Genomic DNA, 21775 nt, shown 5'->3' with positions numbered 1-21775 from the left:
GGAGTATTTATACTTCCAACAAATGTAATTTTTGCATCTCCTTTCTTCCCGTCTTCCCAAGAGGTAAGATGAGAGTGCTTTGACTTTGGAGGTCGTTGGAAGCTACACTTTCCGAGCTGCTGCTGGGTTCAGACTTAGGAGTTATCAAAGCAGCCTCTCTCGTCTCCTCATGATTGACTTGAGGTGATGGGGTGGAGGCCACCTATCACCAGGAGCTCTGGACACCCTGGCTGGACTGTTGGGAAAGTCTGTCTGGTCTCTGTCATTTGATGTATCAAGAATGAGACCACAGTCTGTCCAGTGTGGCCTTGCATATCCATCTGCCCAAAGCAGAAGCTAGACCAGATGGCCTTCCAAGGTTTTTATCAGTTCTGGGAGTCCTGTCTTGCAAGCAAATTCCCTTTCTGGTTTATTAGAGTAAATCTGTGTTTTCTCTGTTCACGTAGAGACTTCAGAGTGGGACAAAGGATGTTTCTGTCACCAGGTATGAAGCTTCTCTAGACAGAGGACAGGGAGAGGTGGCTTCTCAGTCAGCTGAAAACTAAAGTTGTAAAAATGAAGCCTTGAAACCTTTCTCTAAGTTAACAGTGGCCGCTCCATGTCATAGTCTTGTTTCTCTGAATCCCCTCCTGGGACAGGCTGGCACATTCCTCCGGGCTGATGTCAACAGGAATGTGTACCAGTTAGCAGCCTTCATAAACAAACTTCTCTTTAGCAGAGACAACATTCCTCAAGCTAGGGACCTGGGGCCAGAGATGTACCAGACTTGTTAGCAGAGGCGGCAGTGCCTGCACCCAGGGGAGTAGTTGGGAACCCCGTGTATGAGTGATGAGTTTCTCTGCTGTGCTCCAGAGTGCTTGGACCTGGGATATCTCCTGTCGGCCCTGCCTGTTCTCTTTGGCTGGAGTGTTCAGTGGGTGTCAGCCTAGGTGAGACAACCACAGTTTGTTAGAGAAGCCGGCTCCTGTGAGTCGAGTAGAGGTCTTCTGGGCCAGTTCAGGATTTTGACTTGGGTCCTGGGTTGTTTGTGACATATAACTTCCTCCCCTTCACTATTCCTGCCTGGCTGTGTTATTGGAATAGGTGTCTGTGTATCTGTGTCCAGGACCAAGTTTCAGCCAGGCTAGCGTAAGAGATAAATAACTTTCAAATGGATGGATCATGTGTCTTGTCTCGAGACTAGCTTTGTAGGGCTTATTGCTTTATTCAAAACCGTTCTCACTGCAGCTCCCTGATACAGAATTCAAGACTAAAGAAGCTCACATGTGGAAATGCAGACATTGACTAATCGAGGTAGTGTCTTTTATGTAAATATATAAATAAGTTTGGACATTGAAATGTAAACTGTACATTTTTCTCCTCTGTGGGTTTAGCCATCATTTCAGTAATATATTTGTTTACAGAAGAAAAAAAGAACCCGTTTAGAAGCTGAAGCTTCACTGCCTTTTTCCTTGAAGAGTGGTCATCTCCTCTTGTTCCTGGAGAAGGAGCAGCCTTTGTAACTTGGGTCAAGTAATGGTTACTCTTAGTATTATCAGAAGGTTCAAGGCTTTCTAAGTTGGGATGGGCAGTCAGAAGTAGGGGTGGGGTAAAAGGAAAGGTCAGGTTCTCTTGGAGGACACAGGTAGGCCCTCGTTCTGTGGAACTCAGGAATTTGTTGGGCAAATAGTCTTTGTAAACCCTTCTGCTCCAGAGGGCTTCTGCATGCGAATGTTTTTGTTTCTGTGCTATTGTTAACTCCAGGCTCAGACATGCTGATGTGAAGGTAATCAGATGAAAATGAGGTTCCTGTATTTCTCTTTGAATGGCTGGCATGGGGTTCCACACCCCTTCTTTTAACTCTGTGCACTTCTAGGCAGCCGTCCATCTGGCATCCCCTGGGCTGGGAGTGGCCCTGGGAGAGGGTGCACCCATGCGGCAGTGCCATGTCTGAAGTCGAATGCAGCCTGTGTTTGGCTGACCCCAGAGCAGAACCCCTCTGCTCCCCTTACCCCCCTCCGCCTCCCCAGCAGAGTGCTGGTCCTTCCCTGCATTGCCAGCTTCCTGTTGAGGCCAGGAATCTAGCGCAGCGCCCTCTGCTGGGCTGCAGAGCACGCTGTTACCCTGTGTTACCCTCGTCACTGTCATCCCCAAGGAGACATGGATGGAGCCTCTTGGAGTTCATCTTTTGAAGGCTCCCTCCCCGCACCCCCCACCTTCTTCCCCAATCTCTCAGCTGAGCAGCACGCCAGCATCACTTGCTGCCAGGTCTCTGAAAGGAGAATTTGTTGGCGAGGTACCAGGCAGGGCTCCCTGCACAGGGACAGCAGAAGCTAGAAGCCACCCAGACCTGCTTTTGTGTCACTATAGAAATACTTTCAGAGAAACCATCTGCTTTTGTTTGGAAGTCACTGGAGAACGTCCTTCTCTGTCCTCTGTAGAAACAGGGCTTATTATAATATTACTGTGACCTTCGGGAGCAGGCTGGGAAACTCAGGTGTGGGTACACTGATTGATGGTGACCTTCTGTCCCTCTCGACTCTTAAACCTCCTCCTCCCAACCCTGTGCCAGCTGGCTTGGTCCTTCTGGGGAACTTTAAGCCTGATCTAACGCCCAGCTGTACGTGTGTGTGTGTGTGTGCAGTTGCTCAGTCATGTCCGACTCTCTGCGACCCTGTGGAGTATAGCCCGCCAGGCTCCTGTGTCCATGGTGTTTTTCAGGCAAGAATACTGGAGTGGGTTGCCATGCCCTCCTCCAGGGGATCTTCCTGACCCAGGGACTGAACACCCATCTCTTGAGTCTCCTGCACTGACAGGTGATTCTGTACCCGCTGAATCAAGCTGTGAGCCATGCCCTAAGCTGGAAACATTGCTGACTTGAGATGTGGGGGCCACTGGGTCATCTTTGGATGAAGTCAGAAGATATTCTAGGTAGTCAGAGTCCTTGTGGGCCTAGAATCTAGGCTTGGAGTTTGCTGATGGCTAGTCAGATATGACAAAGTTCTGGCAAACTGGATTTTTTTCACTTGTGCAGGCTTGGCAGATGGTACTCTTCAGCCTTTGGGACAATGTCCAGTTGTCCTCTGGATTAGGACTATTTTGAAGGAGTCAGAAATGGTAGGACTTATCTTTCCCCAGACCAGAAGGTACGGGCCAAGTAACAGTTCTGAATTAACTTTGGCTTTTGCTAAGCACAAAGCACCCCTTAGGCCTGGCACAGATCCCTTCTAAGGTAAGTGCCCGTACAGTCCTCAGTAAGTTGTGATTGCTGTGGATTAGAAGGCTGCCTCCGTCATTCTTCATGGCGTCGTTTCTTCCATTTGGCTGGAGAAGGGAAGCTGAATTCACTGATACATTGATAGAAGTCATTTAGTCATTTAGCCTAGGAATTTGCATTTATAACTTGTTTGTCCCACGTGAAAAAGCAAGATGGGAAATTTAAGTATAGCACAGGGTGTAGATAATTCTCAATACCACATGTGAAGAGTCATTGATCAGTGTAACTACCTGTTTTAGCTAGAAGATAAAGGTAAAGATAAATGAAATCATAGCTGAACCACTTTTTCATTCTGGTGGTTATGAGGGCAAACTTGCTATTTGTCTTAATACACTGAAAGCCCTTCAAACAGAGTAAAAAAGATGAGCTTACTCACCTTTAAACCAAGGCCTTTGGGGAAGCTTTTGCAAAGGGCAGTGATGTGAAGTTTTCGTTAACCTTTTAATGGCAGTACAAACAACCCTCCAGGAAGAAGGGGACCTCAGGAACTTGTTTTTGTTTTGAAATGAAACTACCCAGGTGGCGCAAGTGGCAAAGAATCCACTTGCGTCTCCTGCTAATGCAAGAGACGTGGATTTAATCCCTGGGTCAGGACGATCCCCTGGAGAAGGAAATGGCAACCCAATCCAGTGTCCTTGCCTAGAAAATCCCATGGACAGAGGAGCCTGGTGAGCTACAGTCCACGGGGTCGCCAAGAGTCAGTCCTGACTGACTCTGGACTGCTAAATCAAAGAAAGAAAAGAAACCACCGGGCCCAGGGAATGAGAAAGCCCAGGGGGTGCTTTCTCCCATCCCATGATCGTACTCACAGAGGTACAGGAAGTGGGAGGGTGCTGCTGGATAAGACCAAGTGTTCAGCTTGACAATGAACGTGCCTTGGCGCGATGACAGTTCTCAACCAGGCGGGAAAGGTAGTAATATGGGGACCGGGGTGTGTCGGATGGGCTCTCATCTCCCCGGCAGGCTCCTGGCTGTGGACCCAGCCTCCGAAAGCGCCAGTCCTTGGTCCCTTCTCTGCACTCCTGCTCTGCCTCCACGTAGTGCCCTGCGGTGAGGCTCCTGAGTGGCTGGGGTGGCCACAGCAGGCCAGCCCACCCCTCTTGTTTCAGGAAAGCCCTTTTGTGATTCAGGTGTAGGGGAAGAGGAGCTCAGGGCTCCTTTTACTCCCAAGTCATGGATGGATTTTTTAGATATTCCATTTGTATTACTAATATACCTCTGTTCCCAGGAGCTGCTGGAGGGCCAAGTATGGTGGGAAAAGGCTAACTGTGAATTAAGTTAATGTTTTTCTGATAAGAAATGGAAGTTTATTTTTATATGGATACGACTATGTGATGCATTGAGGATGCAGATGTTGAAATGCAAGGAAATATCAAAATGATAATCCTGGAAGAAATGGGCAGTATTACAATTTGGAAGCAGCTGAGACCCCCCCCTTTCTTTTAAATGTGCTGGTGAGTGAATAAGGACTGTCCTGCGATATCTAACAACCTTTTGAGGAGATAAAGTTGACAGTCCTGTGGAGGATGACATAGAGTCACCAACTTTAAGTAGGACTCTTGTACAAAAGGGGGTGAATGTGATCAGGCTGATTGCTAGGCCTCTTAACTGGAGGGAGTCAGGGGTAGTTTTATAACTGTCACTTTAGCTCATTTTCTTGGAGCTGGAATACAGGGACTATTGGATGAAACTGCACATTTAGAAAGGAAGTAATTTTCTAGTACTATACAGAGAACTGATGATGGAGAAGTAAAGCCCTGTTCTCATCTCTCTAGCATTTATTCTAGAAGCTCAGCACTGAATGGGCTTTTACAGGTAATAGGATCTCAATTCAGGAAATGTATTTAATCACCATAAACAGATGGGTACGAACCATCTCTCTTTGCTATAGAATGCCTCTTTACACTAATGGTGCATCTATTTTGCTAAGGACAGTTGGGGGATGCGGAGGTGGGGTGTAGGGTTTTATCAACTAGCCAGAGATGATCCACAAAATGAAAAATCCACACACAGGTCACTGAGTTATCTGGTTGTCAGCATATATTGTTGACATTGGAGTGAAAACGCCTTCCTTTGTCCAAATCAAACAAAGAGTGAGTTTCAGTCTAGCCCTCCAAGACCAGTGAGGAAAGCTGTAGATTCTGTGCTTTTGAGAAGACTGGGTAGGAGACCTGAGGGGTATGGGGTAGAGGAAAACAAAACTAACCTCCTTTGTACATCTCAGGCTTGTTGGCCGAATTTTTTTTTTTTTTAATTGGTCTGACGAGTAAGTCTTCTGAAAAAGAAACTTGGGAGAAGTTCTGTGTTTTCCAAGTTTAAGATCAGCATAGCCTCCATGTCGCCTTAAATGTCAAACCCTATTGTGATGAATATCCCAGTGTAAGTCATAGCAATAAGAGAAACAGAATCTAGTTTTGTTTCAAGTCTTCAGCTCCTAGGATGAAATTAGTAAGACAGTTGATACATCTCCCTGAATGTCCTGCATCTGGCTCTTCTGTTCTCTCTCTTCGGTGGTAATCATTTAGAAGGCCTAAGGAAAGCTGGGATTCATCCCAGCGGGTACGTGTTTCTTGAACTGATTTTGTTCTGTGCTACAGATAACATCTGTGTATATCATATCTGTATATATCTGAACCAAGCTGTATGCAGAGAGGCTGATATAACTATATTTACAGAAAACAGTTTTTACGATTAAAATTCACATTTTAACATGAACACGTGTGCTGCACTCCTTCACCTGGTCCGAGAAAGGTGGTTTGTGATAGGAAGGAGCAGCAGCCGCGGGCATGAGCAGAGCGTATGGTGCTGACCTCACTTAGGGTGATGACGGAGGCTGCAGAGGCCTGTCCTCCTCGAGGCTGCGGTCTGGATACACACTCCCCAGGTAAGGGAAACCGAAGCTGGGAGTAACCATCCCCATTCCGTCAAAAAGTCAAGACTGCGTGCTCTCAGTCACATCAGGCGACTTCTGGAGGAGGACCCCACTCAGACCAAAGCCTTTTTGTTTCACATCTTCTTCCTACTAAAGTTCACTTTAAAACATTATATACTGAGATGTACACACACGTCTGTCTTTTAACCTTTTGGGCAGTTACTTATTTTAAGGCAGTATAGAGTCAATTCCTAACACTGTTATCTCTCTGTTCTAAGCCAGGTTCCTACCTTCCAAGTGACGCGACCACATATTACCTAGCTCCTCGGGTGAGAACACAGCTAATCAGTTGTGTGTGTAAAGCACTGGCACACACTAATTATAACCATGCATACACATTGGCTGTGGGGTCGAGCAAAAGACTTTATACTAAGCTATATTTAATATAAAACCTCTGCTGTTTTGAATAAAAATGCTGTTGGTTTTTCAGTGACATTCGTCTGACATAAGGTTTGTACAAATAGAAGGCGGGGGCGGGGAACTCGGGTTCTCACTGGACCCTTTGCGTTCAGGTCTGGCTGACTTGGGAGAGTCTGTCATAGTTGCGACAGACATCCTTTACGTGGACCTTATACAGAAGGACAATGGCAGGAAGGCAGTAGATGATAAGGCAACTGTGTTCTCAGTTAAAAGCCTGAATCAAGAAAACAAAATCTGAACTAGGACGTATCTACATTTAAAAATGAATAGACACTAATCTGAATTAAATATCCTTCCCAATCCTATGTTCCATTATTTCTATAGAAAAGTTAGAATCGCTAAATAAACACATACCTGCTGGTAGTCAAGATTCTGTGCTGGTCTTTTGCACTGTATTATACAACCAGTATATGCCAGATTCTCTGGGCTCACGTAGAGACTGTATTTTCTCAGACCACAGCACCCCTTCCCCAGCACATTTGGACCCATCTGCTTTGTTTCATTAGTTTTTGCAAAACTACAGCTTTTAACACCACTCTGAAGAACACAGAGGTTAACAGGTAAGCATTAGTTTATGTGCTTTTTAAGCTGCCTGTCCTGGTCTTGTCATAGCTGCTTTGTAATCCTTTAAGCATGTGGTCTTCTCTCTCCACAAGGTCCGTGGGTGCAAATACATGCACTGTCCTAAAACTGATCTGCCTGAGAAGCCTGCCAATTCTTCTTCCCCTTTTCCTATGTTTTTTTTTTTTTTTTAAGTGCCTTAGGTCTCATCCACCTTATTGCAGTGCATTGCCCTCTGTAGTATAAAAACCTCAGGGGCACCAAAGTCATTATAATGACTGGCTAACAAATCTATGGCAAGGCCAGTACTGTCTAGTTCTCTGCTTTCAACAAACTAAAGGAGGATCTATCTAATTAAGCGTTTAAGCTGATATATCACTATTATTTTTGATATGACAATGTCATGCAGTTCTTTGAGTTGCATAACAGAATCTTTCTATCCCATCTGCTTATTTATCTATTTACATCTATAATGTTAAACACCGTCTCAGCTGTAAATAACATGCCTTTGGGAGGAGACACAATGGCAGTGTAGAAGGGTGTGAGCTCACATCTTACAGAAACACCAGAATCACAACTAACTGCAGAACAATCATCAACAATAAAACACAGGCTGGAACCTACCAAAAAGGATATGCTACATCCAAAGAGGCCACAATAAGACGGTAGGGGGCACAATCAAGATAAAATCAAATCCCATATGAACCAGGTGGGGACCCACAAACTGGAAAATACACCATAGATGGTCTCCCCCAAGAGCGAGTGTTCTGAGCCCCACAAAGGGCTCCCCAGCCTGGAGGTCTGGCGACAGGAGGTGGTGGCTCCAGAGAATCCAGCTTTGAAGGCCAGTGGGGTTTGACTGTAGGAATTCTACTCTTGGAGGGTACAGAGTCTCAGATACATGAGGATTCAGGGGAAAAAAGCAGTGACCTCATAAGAGATTAGGCCAGACCTAACCTGCTAGGATTGGAGGGTCGTGGAGGCAGGGGGGCAGCTGTGGCTCACTGCAGGGACAAGGACACTGGTTGTGATAGTTCTAGGGAACACTTATTGGTGTGAGCCCTCTTGGATGCCCCCATTTTCTCACCAAGACCTGGCCCCACCCAACAGCCAGTACTAGGACACCTCAAGCCAACCAACCAGCAGGACAGGAGCACAGCTCCACTCAGCAACAGACAGCCTGCTTAAAATCCTGAGAAAACAGCTGCCTGATGAAAACAGTCCCTGACATAGCCCTGCCCACCAGAGGGACAAGACCCAGCTCCACCCACTGCGGGCAAGTACCAGTTTCTCTCACCAGGAAGCCTGCATAAGCCTCTTGGATAGCTGCACCTGCCAGGGGCAGGCAGCAAGAACTATAGTCCTACAGCCTGAAGAATGGAAGCCACAATCACAGAAAATCAGACAAAATGAGGTACCCCAGAAGAACTAGGCGAAGTAGAGACTGGCAGTCTACCTCAAAGAGGGTTCAGAGGAACGATGGTAAAGACGAGCCAAGACCTCAGACGAAGAATGGAGGCGCAGACCAGGAAGATACAAGAGGCACCTAACAAAGACCATGGAGATTTAAAGAACAAAAAGGATGAACACAACAACAGATGAAAAATACACTAGAAGGAATCGGTGGCAGAAGAATGAATGAGCTGGAAGACAGAATGGTGGAAATCACTGCCGTGGGTCAGAATAATGAAAAGAATGAGGAGAAATGAGGACAATTTAAGAGATCTCTGGGACATTAAATGCAACAACATTTGCCTTCTAGGGGTCCCATAGGAGAAGAGAAAGGACCCAAGAAAATATTTAAAGAGATAATAACTGAAAACTTCCCTAACATGGGAAAGGAAACACACACTCAAGTCCAGGAAGCACAGAGTCCCAGGCAGGATAAACCCAAGAAGGAACATACCAAGACACATAGTAATCAAATTGACAAAAATTAAAGACAGAAAAATATTAAAATCAACAAGAGAAATGTAACAGCATACAAGGGAATTCCCGTAAGTTTAGCAGCTGATTTCTCAGCAGAAACTCTTCAGGCCAAAGGGAATGGCACAATATATTTAAAGTGATGAGAGGGAACCTACAACCAGGAATACTCTACCAAGGCTCGTTATTCAGATTTGACAGAGAAATCAAAAGCCTTACAGACAAGCAAAAGCTAAGAGAATTCAGCACCACCAAACCAGCTTTGCAACAAATGCCAAAGGAACTTCTCTAGGCAGAAAAGGCCACCACTAGAAACAAGAAAACTGCAAATGGAAAAGCTTACCAGTAAAGGCAAACACACAGTAAAGGTAGGAAATCATCTGTAAATGATGCAAATATTCCAGATATATCAAAACCAGAAATCGCAAGGAGAGCACAAATGCATTAGAAATTAAGACTACCAACTTAAAACAATCATGTGTATATAGACTGCTGTATCAAAACCTCATGATAACGGCAAAAGGAAAACCTCAATAGATACCACACACAGAAAAAGGAAACCAAACACAATACTAAAGTTAGTCATCAAATCATGAGAGAAGAGGAAGGGAAGCCGTAAACAAAGTGCAAAGGCTACCCACGGAAATGGAAGAAAATATTTGCAAAGGAGCTGAACAACAGGGATTAATCTTCAAAATTTATAAACAGCTCATGTGACTCCGTCGCTCAGCTATGTCTGACTCTTGCGACCCTGTAGACTGTAGCCCACCAGACTGCTCCGTCCATGGGATTCTCCAGGCAAGAATACTGGAGTGGGTTGCCATTTCCTTCTCCACAAAAAAATGGGCAGAAGACCTAAAAAAAAGGCATGCAGATGACCAAGAAACACCTAAAAAGATGCTTAGCATCACTAATTAGAGAGAAATGCAAATCAAAACTGTCATGAGACATCACCTCACACCACCGAGAATGGCCATCATCAAGAAGTCTACAAATAATGAGTGCTGAAGAGTGTGTGGAGAAAAGGGGGCCCTCCTATACTGTCAGAGGGAATGCAAACTGGTATACCTGCTATGGAAAACAGTGTGGAGGTTCCTTAAGAAACTAAAGTTATCACATGATTCTACAATCCCATTCTTGGGCGTGTATCTGGAGAAAAACGTGGCTGGAAAGGATACATGCAGCCCAGTGTTGACTGCAGTGCTATTTACCATAGCCAAGGCATGGAAGCAACCTAAGTGTCTGTGCCCAGATGAATAGGTAAAAGAAGATGTGGTACATACAGTAGAATTACTGCCCGTTAAAAAGAATAAAATAATATCATTTGCAGCAACATGGGTGGACCTGGAGATTATCATACTAAGTGAAATAAGTCAGACAAAGAAATATCATATGAAATAAGAAAACACAAATGAACTTATTTACAAAACACAGACCCAAAGAACATACTTACTGTTACCAGCAAGGTGGGTGGGGAGCACAGATTAGGAGTTTGGGCTCAACATGTACACACTGCTATATTTAAAACAGAAGACCAACAAGGACCTAATGTTGGTTGGGAACTCTGATCAACACTCTGTAATAACCTAATGGAAAAAGAATTGAAACAAAATAGATACACATATCTGCATAACCGAATCACTTTGCTATATACCTGAAACAACACTGTAATCAACACTACTACTATATAAAATAAAAATACAAAAACTTGAGTTAAACAAACAAAAGTGTTTTTCAATAAATCAACTCAGAATAAAGAGCAGTCTAATAAAATGTTAATTTTTAATTTTCAAAAATTTATAATATCAATTGTACTTCAATAATTTATAACATTTATTCTTTTTCAAGTTAACTGACACTTAAACTAAAAAAGTTATTTCCATTTATATTTTTTGTTGGCAAGAAGATAGTTCCAATAAAAAAATTTTCAAGCATAAAAACATTACCTTATGATAGCATTCTTTGCAGAAAGTGGTATGGAAATACACGTAAGAAAAATCGGCATTTTTCAATGACTAAACAACTTATTAGTTTATTTTTGTAAATGGATGATGAGTGTGAAATTGCTATCTCAATTACACTGACAATGTTTAAAAGACTGATGTAACAGTTTTATTTTAAAATATCAATATTTACATGACACTACAAAGTATGTACTTTGGCAACTAACTTACCATGAAAATTTTTAGCTGTCAATTTAAAACTGCGAAGGGTTACATGATTTTTCACAATACTTTTAGGACGTACATGAGCAGAATAACAGTGTCTGTGGACCGCTGCTTTACAAGACCGTCCCATTCAGTTCGGAGGACCTCTCCTAGTAGAACCACCTGGGGAGGGTGGCCCGCCTTTTAAAAAGTGCAGATTCCTGGGCTCCGCCCTCCAGACCGAGTTACTAAATCCGGGTTGGACCCCAACTAAGTCAATTTTCAACATGCACCCTAGGTGGTTCTCGGGGCAAACCGACATTTCAGAAGCAGGACTGGGGGGGAGGGGTGGGAGAGAAGAGTATTTGACAGTATTTCAGCCATGGCTGAAGAGGGACACACCTCCCCCTATGTGTTTTGCTTGGGCAGAGTAAACTGAAAGAAGCGGAGTCGGAGCTCACCAAGTCGCAGCACCGGCGGAAGGGCCTGGGAACAGGCAGAGTGGCGGGAAAGCAGGTGGCTTGCTTCCCTGGTCCCAGGGCGGCCGCGGGACCCAGCGCAGAGGAGGATCCTACTCCCCACTAGGGGGCGCTGTTGAGGTCGAGCCCTTCTCTGGCCACTGCGGGTGGGGATTTCCTGGAACTAGTCTTAGGAAAAGCGGTCTTCACGGGGGACCGGCCATCACAGCGGAGTCGAGCATGCGCTGCTGGGAAGCTGGCTGCAAACCTGGGAAGCACTGAGAAGGGGACGGGGGTTGGGGGGGTGGGAGAGGTGCTACTTGCCGTGCACCGGCCCTTGGGGGTCCTCTGACAACACTGCGAGGGACAGGGGAGGCCTTGGTTCCCTTTTGGTCCCAGGGTGGCCTAAAGTGCAGTCTCGGGCGCCCACCTGCCGCCTGCTCATTGGGCCAGGCTCTGCAGCAGCTGAGCCCTCTTGCGAGGGTCACAGAAGAACTGCAGTTTCCTGGGCAGCAGCTTCACCTCCACGGGCATCGCTTCGTACTCCTCACTGTCGATGCTGAAGGCGCCCCCTGTGCCCTGTGTGGAGGAGGGGTGGAAGCGTGGGGGAAGAGGACTCTCAGAACAGCTCGTGCCCACAGCTGGCTGGGATTCGTCATCACTCTGAGCATCTGGGCAGGTTGTTAGGGAAAACCGCATCCTCTCTGAGGATTTAGCTTAATGTTCTTTAAAAAGAGCTTGCAGGGCCTGTGTCAGACACAGGACTGGTTCTGGAAATAGGGGGGCTTCCCTCATAGCTGGGTTGGTAAAGAATCCGCCTGCAATGCAGGAGACCTGGGTTCAGTCCCTGGGTTGGGAAGATCCCCTGGAGAAGGGAAAGGCTACCCACTCCAGTATTCTGGCCTGGAGAATTCCATGGACTGTATAGTCCATGGGGTCACAGAGTCGGACAAGACTCAGCGACTTTCACCTCACTTCACCACCATGAAAAAGGTTTAAGTGGCCTCTGCCTCCTCCCAGAGTATTTTGGGATTTGTGAAACAAGGTTATCATTTTCAAATGCTTATTGAAAAGACGGGGTCCTGTCATATCTTTAAGGAATTCACATAAGATGTGTATGTCCTTCTCGGCCCTAATCTTGCCCAAAAGTGAGTAACACAGCCAGTTCTCTTAGGAAAGCCATTACAGCCACTTGATTATTTTCTTGGTTGTTCTTTAGGACTCGCTTACCTTTACACCTAAGGTACAGCACCTTTATACCTTTACACCTAAGGTATAGCACCATTAACATTACAAATTCTAGAAAACCCTTCCATAACTCATGCGTTTAATTCAACATTTGCTGCGTTCAAACTATGGTACCAGCCACTATGGGGACACCTTCTGTTTTACCTACACTCCTTTTTGACCACCACATCCAAGTCTTCAGAGGCCATCTGTAGTAACTTTTTTTCCCCACTTATAGGTTATTCCACATGGCTTGGCATTTCCCAGTACAGAAAAATTTACTGCCATCCTGAAAACGCTTCCAGATCGTTTTTTGTTTTGTTTTGTTTTGTTTTGAATGTGAAGCTAGAATTCACTATGAACGTTTGCAAACTGGAGAATTCTGTGGGTTGTTATAGTAACCATTCGCATAATTTACATTCAGAAAAATAAAAGCTCAGGAGACTGAAGGATCATTTTACAGAACCTTGGCTTGACAACAGTGGAAGTCTTCAGGAGCCAAACTCTAAACTTGTGACTCAGAATGGGCTTTTCTGCCATCTTTTCAGGTCTCCCTTAATATAACCCAGAGCCCGGCACAGCACTCAGCATGTATGAGGGACCTAAGGAAGGGTCTGTTAATAGGAAGGAGGGAGGAGAAAACCAGAAAGGAAGACTAAAGAGGAAAAGACCAGAAGCTGTAGGGCAGCTCACCCCTGCTCACCTCTGGAAGAAGCAGAGTGCAGCGGCTGGCTTGGAGACACTCGGTGCCCTCAACATGCAGCTTGGGGTCTCTCACCTTTTTACTTCTGTTGGTACAGGAAAAAGCAACCTTGGAAACTTGGAAACTGCATTCAACTGCCAGAACAAAGCAAGTTCTGCACGTCTTTGGGTAAAGTCAAATACATGGACTCATGGTCTCTTGAACCATGGGGTTCTGTGAATAATTTTTCCCCCAGTGCTTCTTGCTTAGTGTTGAGATACATTCTAGATTGAGAAGGCTTATTTATTGCAGAGAACTGTGCATGAAGACTGATTTTTCTCTCACTGATCTTTAAGTAGTTCCATGTATACCTAATTCTTGGGCTATTTAAAAATCCTAAGTTTAAAAACTGGAATGAAATGAAATACTTTAGAAAAAAGTACTAAACTTTTGATATTTGGTACTTCTTGTGAGTCTATTACTTGCAAGAGAAAATTTATTTTAATTTAAACTAGATGGATTTATATGAACAACCAACCTTAGCAGTTTTTGTATGATTCTCCGTATTGAAATAAACAGTCTACTTAGAATACTGCATCTTGACCTTGACTACATGGCTTTGGAATAAAACTATTAGCCTCTCTCTACACACACACACACACCCCCTCATGTATACACACCCTGCAGCTAGTCAGAGTCAGTGGGAAATGGGTAAAAGCGAAATCTAAGAAAATTAGTCCATCTTTATCACTAATTGCTGGAGAAGTGATAGGCTACCCACTCCAGTATTCTTGGGCTTCCCTGGTGGCTCAGCTGGTAAAGAATCCACCTGCAATGCAGGCGACCTGGGTTCAAACCCTGGGTTGGGAAGGTCCCCTGGAGAAGGGAAAGGCTACCCACTCCAGTATTCTGGCCTGAAGAATTCCATGAACTGTATAGTAATTCCATGGACTGTAGAGTCCATGGGGTTGCAAAGAGTCAGACACGACTGAGCGACTTTCACTTCACTTTATCATTAATTAACAATAGTAATTCTTTTGATTAAACATCATTGGTTTTCTAAAGCAACTTTACAGTGTTCTAATCAGATATTCAGAGGAAGCTGACATGACTTGATTTCACTTCCCGTAGAGACCAAAAGGAAACTATGTTACTGCCGCTGCTGCAAATGACAGGAACCACATGCACCAAAATGACTTGTCTAATTTAAGCAATATCATCAGCTTTTCCTTCTGATTTTGGATGTCAGCATTATGAAGGCGATTCGAATATAGCTGGTCCCACAGGCTTGTGGGACACTGTGTAGCTTCTGGACCCTTCGTAGGAGAAGACAGACTTTTCCCTTTCTCCCTTTTACTATAGTTACAGCAAGTAAATCAAATAGCTGCAGAAGCAGCTCTTCAGCATCTGAAGAACTGGTACCCAAGGCAAGAACAACACAAACTGAGCAAAGACACTGTGCTGCCGGTGCTGGCACAGGGAATGAGGTAGCCATGGAGACCCGGCCGCTGCAGCAGCAACATCTAACCCTCACGTGGGCGCGAGAGGGAGCTCTGAGACAGAGTTCAGAAACAAATGGAGCAGATTTCAGTTGGCATGGTAACACACAGCCTTCTCAGTTGCTCTGAAGTCTGGCGGAAGGCTGAGAGCATCCTTAACCAATAAAACTCTGGCAGAGGTACGGCTTAACAAATCACGACAGGACTTGGGAGGGTATTTTGTAGTGGAAAAGGGAAAAAAGTCTGGAAAATGTCCAAGGTACTCAATACCTTTTCATTAATGCTCCGGGAAGAGGCAAGGTGAGCTGACATGAATGGTAACTGATGGTACTTCACGCTGATAAAAGACTTTGCCCACACAGTCTCTCATATGAGACTCAAAAACAGCCCTGAGAGAGAGAAGCAATTATGTTGTTCCACTCCAGGATTCAGGGAAGGTAAAGGATCATGAGGCCAGTGAGTGGCAAAGTCAAGGTTTGTATCCAGTGGTTCTGACCCTGAGGCCAAAATTCTGGGCAGGATACCATGCTATACTGACTCCTGTCATTTCAGTCAAAAGACCAAGACAGCTCCCAAACTCTGATCTTCCCAAAATGCAAGCGGAAGGCCAAGCTAGGAGACACGCACTCCACATGCCAACCCAAAAAACACAAGCGTGCTACAGCTCCCAAACCACGCAAGTCTCCAGTGAGATCTCTGCTTGGACTTCGTGGGCGCTCGGATTGGTAAAGTTTGAAAACACAAGCTACTTAAAGCTTCCCAGCCTACAAACCCCAGTCCACCTACCCTATAGTGATGAAGTCTCCTTTGCTGATGGTGTTGGGTTCCATGCAGATGTTCATAAAGTCTTCTTTGCTCTGAAAAGTTAGGAAAACTAATGTTAATGCTCTGCATTTTGGCCTATGGACCCTGTTGCCCTCTTAGCCTTTGAGGGTTGTGGTTGGAGCTGTGTATTACAGAAGGGACTTGACTTTGAATGACTTAATCCTGAGTATATTTTCAGTCCTTTTTCTTCCTTTTTACATTAAGACCTTTATTGAAGCATAATTTACATACCATAAAATTCATCTCCATTGCTTGCTTGCTTTTTTTTTTTTTTTAACTATATACATAAGCTAGGTAAAAACTCAGGTTTGGAGGTTGGTCAAGTTCTGTTGCTTGCTGATAATCACAACTGTTACAGTCTCCAGGGTCCCCTCCCTGTCAAGCCTCTCTCCCAGCAAGTCTCCATCCTCACTGTATGTCAGCATCACACCACACCAGCTTGATCGGCTTCTTGGTGTGCAGAAGTATCTGGATTTTTTTTTTTTTTAACTCTCTACATGCAGACCTAGTGAGTGATGAGAATTGAAGAGCAGCAATCCATTTATACCATGAAATGGAAGTGTTTTTAATGCAGGAGTTGTGGGTTCAATCCCTGGGTTGGGAAGATCCCTTGAAGGAGCAAATGGCAACCCTCTCCAGTATTCTTGCCTGCGAAATCCCATAGACAGAGGAGCCTGGCAGGCTACAGTCCCCAAGGGGTCGCAAAAAAAGTGGGACATGACTCAGTGACTAAACAACAAATGTTTTTAAAACACTGCATTCCCAACCGCAGAATGTTCTGGAAGAACTAAGCTACAAGGAAGTGACTATAAAAAAACAGCCTTGGTTCTTTGGCCACCCCCGAAATTTACTACCAGTTGGTAGCGAACAATACAATCTGGCCCTCTATAAATCAATCCCAATCCTTCTGGGTCTGCTTCAAATAGAATTTTGTTCTTTTTGGAAAGGTTCAAAATTCATAGCCCCAGGGTCATCCCCAGGTCTCTGCAAGCTGTCAGCCCTTTGCCCAAGATTAAAGGGCTCAACCAAACCACAACTTCACATCTCAACCAGGAATTACAAAACAGAGGGATAACTGCTCTAAAGTCATCTCTTACTAAACGACTTATTGTCATCTTTGTACCATGAACTTTTCTAAGTGCTAGGGTCCCCTCAATGAACCAGAAACACGAACATTTCTGCCTACAAAGAACCTACATTCTACCAGACAGTGAAAGGGATGAACAAAACACAACCATAATAAAGTAATAAATGATCACAGATATTAGAAGTATGCTAGAGTATACCAGTATAAAAATAGTAAGCTGGAGAGTATGCATATTAGCATAAATGGTATAGAGTATATTAGAAATATTATGAGTACATTATAAAAGTGAGATAAAAGGTGATGTTGGTGGCATTTTTAAAGAGGAGTCCAGGTATGCCTCATTGACGAGGTAACCTCTAAGCAGACACCTGAAGAAGGTATAGGAACTGTGGAAACCCAGGGCAAGCTTTAAGAACTGTCATCAGGGTGGCTGTTAAATTCAGACTCAGCCCCATTCTCAGAGCTTACAGTTCAATAGATCTGGGGTGGGTCCCAAGAACCTTCATTGTTAAAAGGTCCCAAGCGATGCTAATGCTGCTGATCTAAGGCCCACACTTTGAGAACCACTGGTCTAGGGACACGCAATCCACACAAAGGATACTGGCAGGGCAGGGGCCTTCGGTGGGAGCAGGTCTGACATGGGAAACAATAGCATGGAGCTGGCATGGCTGGAGCACAGAGGGAAAAGAGACAGGAGTAGGGAAGATCAGGGAGGACAGACACTGGACAGCCCTGCAAGGAAGCTGGCCATTAGGCTGAGTGCAGCAAAAAGCCACTGGAAGGTCTAAGGCAGAGAAATATGATGTGCTTTTTTTTAAAGGATCTCTCTGGATACTGTGTTTAGAGGAGCGAGAAAGGGGCAGGGAGACCACTTAGGAACCTATTGTAATAATTGGGCTAAAATATGACCCTGGCTTGGAACAGTTGGCAGGGGAGACTGTGACGTGCTGGCAATATTCATTAACAGAAGGTGAAGCCACTAGGATTTCCTCAGAGGTTTCAGGTGTGGACAAGGAGTATCCAAGATGTCTGGCCTGAACAACTAAAAGAATGGAATTAGAATCAGTTGCACTGGAGGAAGAGTGAGAATAAGGCAGTTTTCAAGGGGTGGGAGGGAAGATCAGGAGCTCAGGACATGCCAAGACTGAAATGTATATGAGACATCAAAAGGGCCAAGTGGATATACATACGAGTCTAGGAGTTGACTTTTGTAAAGTGTGCAAGTGTGGAAATCAATGTATTGTAATACGACAAATTCAGTGAGAAAGCCTTATCTCAGTAGTGGCTGAAAAGGTACTTGATAAAATTACATAACCACTCATGATAAAAACTCTTGGCAAACTAGGATAGGAATGGAAGGGAACTTCCTTAATCTGATAAAGGCTATCTATCTAAAAAAAACCCATCAAATTAAAGAATGAAGCAGTAAAGCCTTTTTCTCTAAATTAGGAATGAGACAAGGACTCCTGCCGATACTGCTTCTGTTCAACCCAATACTGAGGTCCTAGCCAATATGACAAGCAAAAGGTTATAAGGTTAAGTATTTGAAAGGAAAAAAATCATATCAACTGCACCATTTGCAGTTGGCATGACTGAATCTATTGAAAATCTAAAGGAATCCATAAACATGATAAGAATTGTAGGTTGCTGGTATAGCATCAATATAAAAAAATCAATTACATGACCATCTACTAAATCAGTTAAAAAATGACATTTTAAAAGACACTATTTACAACAATGTTAAAAATTAAGATAACCAAGAATCTACTCAGCAAGACAAAATGTTAAAGAAAACTATAAAACTTCACTGAAAGACATTAAAAGCTTAAATAAATGAAGAGATATGCCATGTTTATATAACAGAAGAGTCAATGTTGTAGAAAATGTCATTTCTCCTCAAATTGATTTACAGGTTCAATGGAATCCTGATCGATTTTATAACAGATATTTATGCAGAACAAACATTCTAAGAGATTTATTGAAGTCAAAGAGCCAAGAATAGCCAAGAAACCCTTTAAGAAGAAAAACAGAGGGACTTACTCTGAAACTAATAATTAAGACAAGCATAGTACTAGTACAAATATAGAAAAATAAAGCAACAGAGTAGACTTAGGAACACCTCCATGTATACAAATTCTTAATGTATGACAGGTTTACTGCAGATCAGTGGGAGAGGGGGAGGGGTGGGGCACATTTCAATAAATGATGCTTCGACAACTGGCTTTCTATATGGAAGGAAGACAAAATTAGAGCTTCACCCTCCATCATTACCGTGACATTGAATGGTTTGCCTTGGAAATGAACAGAGATCATTCTGTCGTTTTTGAGATTGCATCCAAGTACTGCATTTCGGACTCTTTTGTTGACTATGATGGCTACTCCATTTCTTCTAAGGGATTCCTGCCCACAGGAGTAGATATAATGATCATCTGAGTTAAATTCACCCATTCCAGTCCATTTTAGTTTGCTGATTCCTAGAATGTCGACGTTCACTCTTGCCATCTCCTGTTTGACCACTTCCAATTTGCCTTGATTCATGGACCTAACATTCCAGGTTCCTATGCAATATTGCTCTTTACAGCATTGAACCGTGCTTCCATCACCAGTCCCATTCACAACTGGGTGGTGTTTTTGCTTTGGCTCCATCCCTTCATTCTTTCTGGAGTTATTTCTCCACTGATCTCCAGTTGCATATTGGGAACCTACCAACCTGGGGAGTTCCTCTTTCAGTATCCTATCATTTTGCCTTTTCCTACTGTTCATGGGGTTCTCAAGGCAAGAATACTGAAGTGGTTTGCCATTCCCTTCTCCAGTGGACCACATTCTGTCAGTCCTCTCCACCATGACCCGCCCGTCTTGGGTGGCACCACATGGCATGGCTTAGTTTCATGAGTTAGACAAGGCTGTGCTCCGTGTGATCAGACTGGCTAGTTGTCTGTGATTGTAGTTTCAGTCTGTCTGCCTTCTGATCGCCTCTCTCAGTGCCTACTGTCTTACTTGGGTTTCTCTTACCTTAGACATGGGGTCTCTCTTCACGGCTGCTCCAGCAAAGCATAGCAGCTGCTCCTTACCTCTGATGTTCGTTTCCAAGGCAAACTATTCAATATCATGGTAATCCAAGTCTATGCCCTGACCAGTAACACTGAAGAAGCTTAAGTTGAACAGTTCTATGAAGACCTAAAAGACCTTCTAGAGCTAACACCCAAAAAACATGTCCTTTTCATTATAGGGGACTGGAATGCAAAAGTAGGAAGTCAAGAAACACCTGGAATAACAGGCAAATTTGGCCTTGGAGTACAGAATGAAGCAGGGCAAAGGCTAACAGAGTTCTGCCAAGAGAACGCACTGGTCATAGCAAACACCCTCTTCCAACAACAGAAGAGAAGACTCTACACATGGACATCACCAGATGGTCAACACCAAAATTAGCCTGATTATATTCTTCGCAGCCAAAGATGAAGCTCTATACAGTCAGCAAAAACAAGACCAGGAGCTGACTGTGGCTCAGATCATGAACTCCTTATTGCCAAATTCAGACTGAAATTGAAGAAAGTGAGGAAAACCACTAGACCACTAAACCACTGTACAGTGGAAGTGAGAAATAGATTTAAGGGACTAGATCTGATAGACAGAGTGCCTGATGAACTATGGATGGAGGTTCATGACATTGTACAGGAGACAGGAATCAAGACCTTTCCCAAGAAAAAGAAATGCAAAAAAGCAAAATAGCTGTCTGAGGAGGCCTTACAAATAGCTGTGAAAAGAAGGGAAGCGAAAAGCAAAGGACAAAAGGAAAGTTATACTCATTTGAATGCAGAGTTCCAAAGAATAGCAAGGAGAGATAAAGAAGCCTTCCTCAGGGATCAATGCAAAGAAATAGAGGAAAACAACAGAATGGGAAAGACTAGAGATCTCTTCAAGAAAATTAGAGATACCAAGGGAACATTTCATGCAAAGATGGGCTCAATAAAGGACAGAAATGGTATGGACCTAACAGAAGCAGAAGATATTAAGAAAAAGTGGCAAGAATACACAGAAGAACTGTATAAAAAAGATCTTCACGATCCAGATAATCACGATGGTGTGATCACTCACCTAGAGCCAGACATCCTGGAATGTGAAGTCAAGTGGGCCTTAGGAACCATCACTACAAACAAAGCTAGTGGAGGTGATGGAATTCCAGTTGAGCTATTTCAAATCCTGAAAGATGATGCTGTGAAAGTGCTGCACTCAATATGCCACCAAATTTGGAAAACTCAGCAGTGGCCACAGGACTGGAAAAGGTCAGTTTTCATTCCAATCCCAAAGAAAAGCAATGCCAAAGAATTCTTAAACTACCACACAATTGCACTCATCTCACATGCTAGTAAAGTAATGCTCAAAATTCTCCAAGCCAGGCTTCAGCAATACGTGAACCGTGAACTTCCAGATGTACAAACTGGATTTAGAAAAGGCAGAGGAACCAGAGATCAAATTGCCAACATCTGCTGGATAATGGAAAAAGCAAGAGAGTTCCAGAAAAGCATCTACTTCTGCTTTATGGACTATGCCAAAGCCTTTGACTGTGTGGATCACAATAAACTGTGGAAAATTCTGAAAGAGATGGGAATACCAGACCACCTGACCTGCCTCTTGAGAAACCTGTATGCAGGTCAGGAAGCAACAGTTAGAACTGGACATGGAACAACAGACTGGTTCCAAATAGGAAAAGGAGTACATCAAGGCTGTATATTCTCACCCTGCTTATTTAACTTA

The 21775-nt window shown here is 44.0% G+C and overlaps 2 protein-coding genes across 4 annotated transcripts in view; one reads left to right on the top strand and one right to left on the bottom strand.

Moving 5' to 3' along the window:
- The window catches only part of DENND11 (DENN domain containing 11), a 51651-nt gene extending 45680 nt beyond the window's left edge, over window positions 1-5971 (top strand). The window contains exon 9 of the mRNA XM_040260015.1: window positions 1-5971. This exon is cut by the window's left edge and continues 239 nt beyond it. The gene's annotated coding sequence lies outside the window, so the exon portion shown is untranslated.
- Window positions 5972-10995: 5024 nt separating this feature from the next.
- Window positions 10996-21775, bottom strand: part of AGK (acylglycerol kinase) — a 97013-nt gene continuing 86233 nt past the window's right edge. For 2 of the 3 annotated variants that reach the window (XM_040260011.1, XM_040260012.1), the window contains exons 14-16: window positions 15895-15965; window positions 13631-13715; window positions 10996-12279 (exon numbers count right to left, since the gene is read on the bottom strand). In XM_040260011.1, the coding sequence (XP_040115945.1) occupies window positions 12142-12279; window positions 13631-13715; window positions 15895-15965 (294 nt within the window). In that variant the 3' untranslated portion in view covers window positions 10996-12141. Of the gene's footprint in view, window positions 12280-13630; window positions 13716-15890; window positions 15966-21775 lie in introns of those variants that run through there. The other variant, XM_040260014.1, reaches the window with a different exon arrangement.

The sequence above is a fragment of the Oryx dammah genome, unplaced genomic scaffold (genome assembly GCF_014754425.2).
Source record: "Oryx dammah isolate SB20612 unplaced genomic scaffold, SCBI_Odam_1.1 HiC_scaffold_18, whole genome shotgun sequence".
Classification (NCBI taxonomy): Eukaryota; Metazoa; Chordata; class Mammalia; order Artiodactyla; family Bovidae; genus Oryx; species Oryx dammah.
The sequence above is the reverse complement of the archived record's forward strand: the minus strand, read 5'-3'. Positions and strand labels throughout refer to the sequence as shown.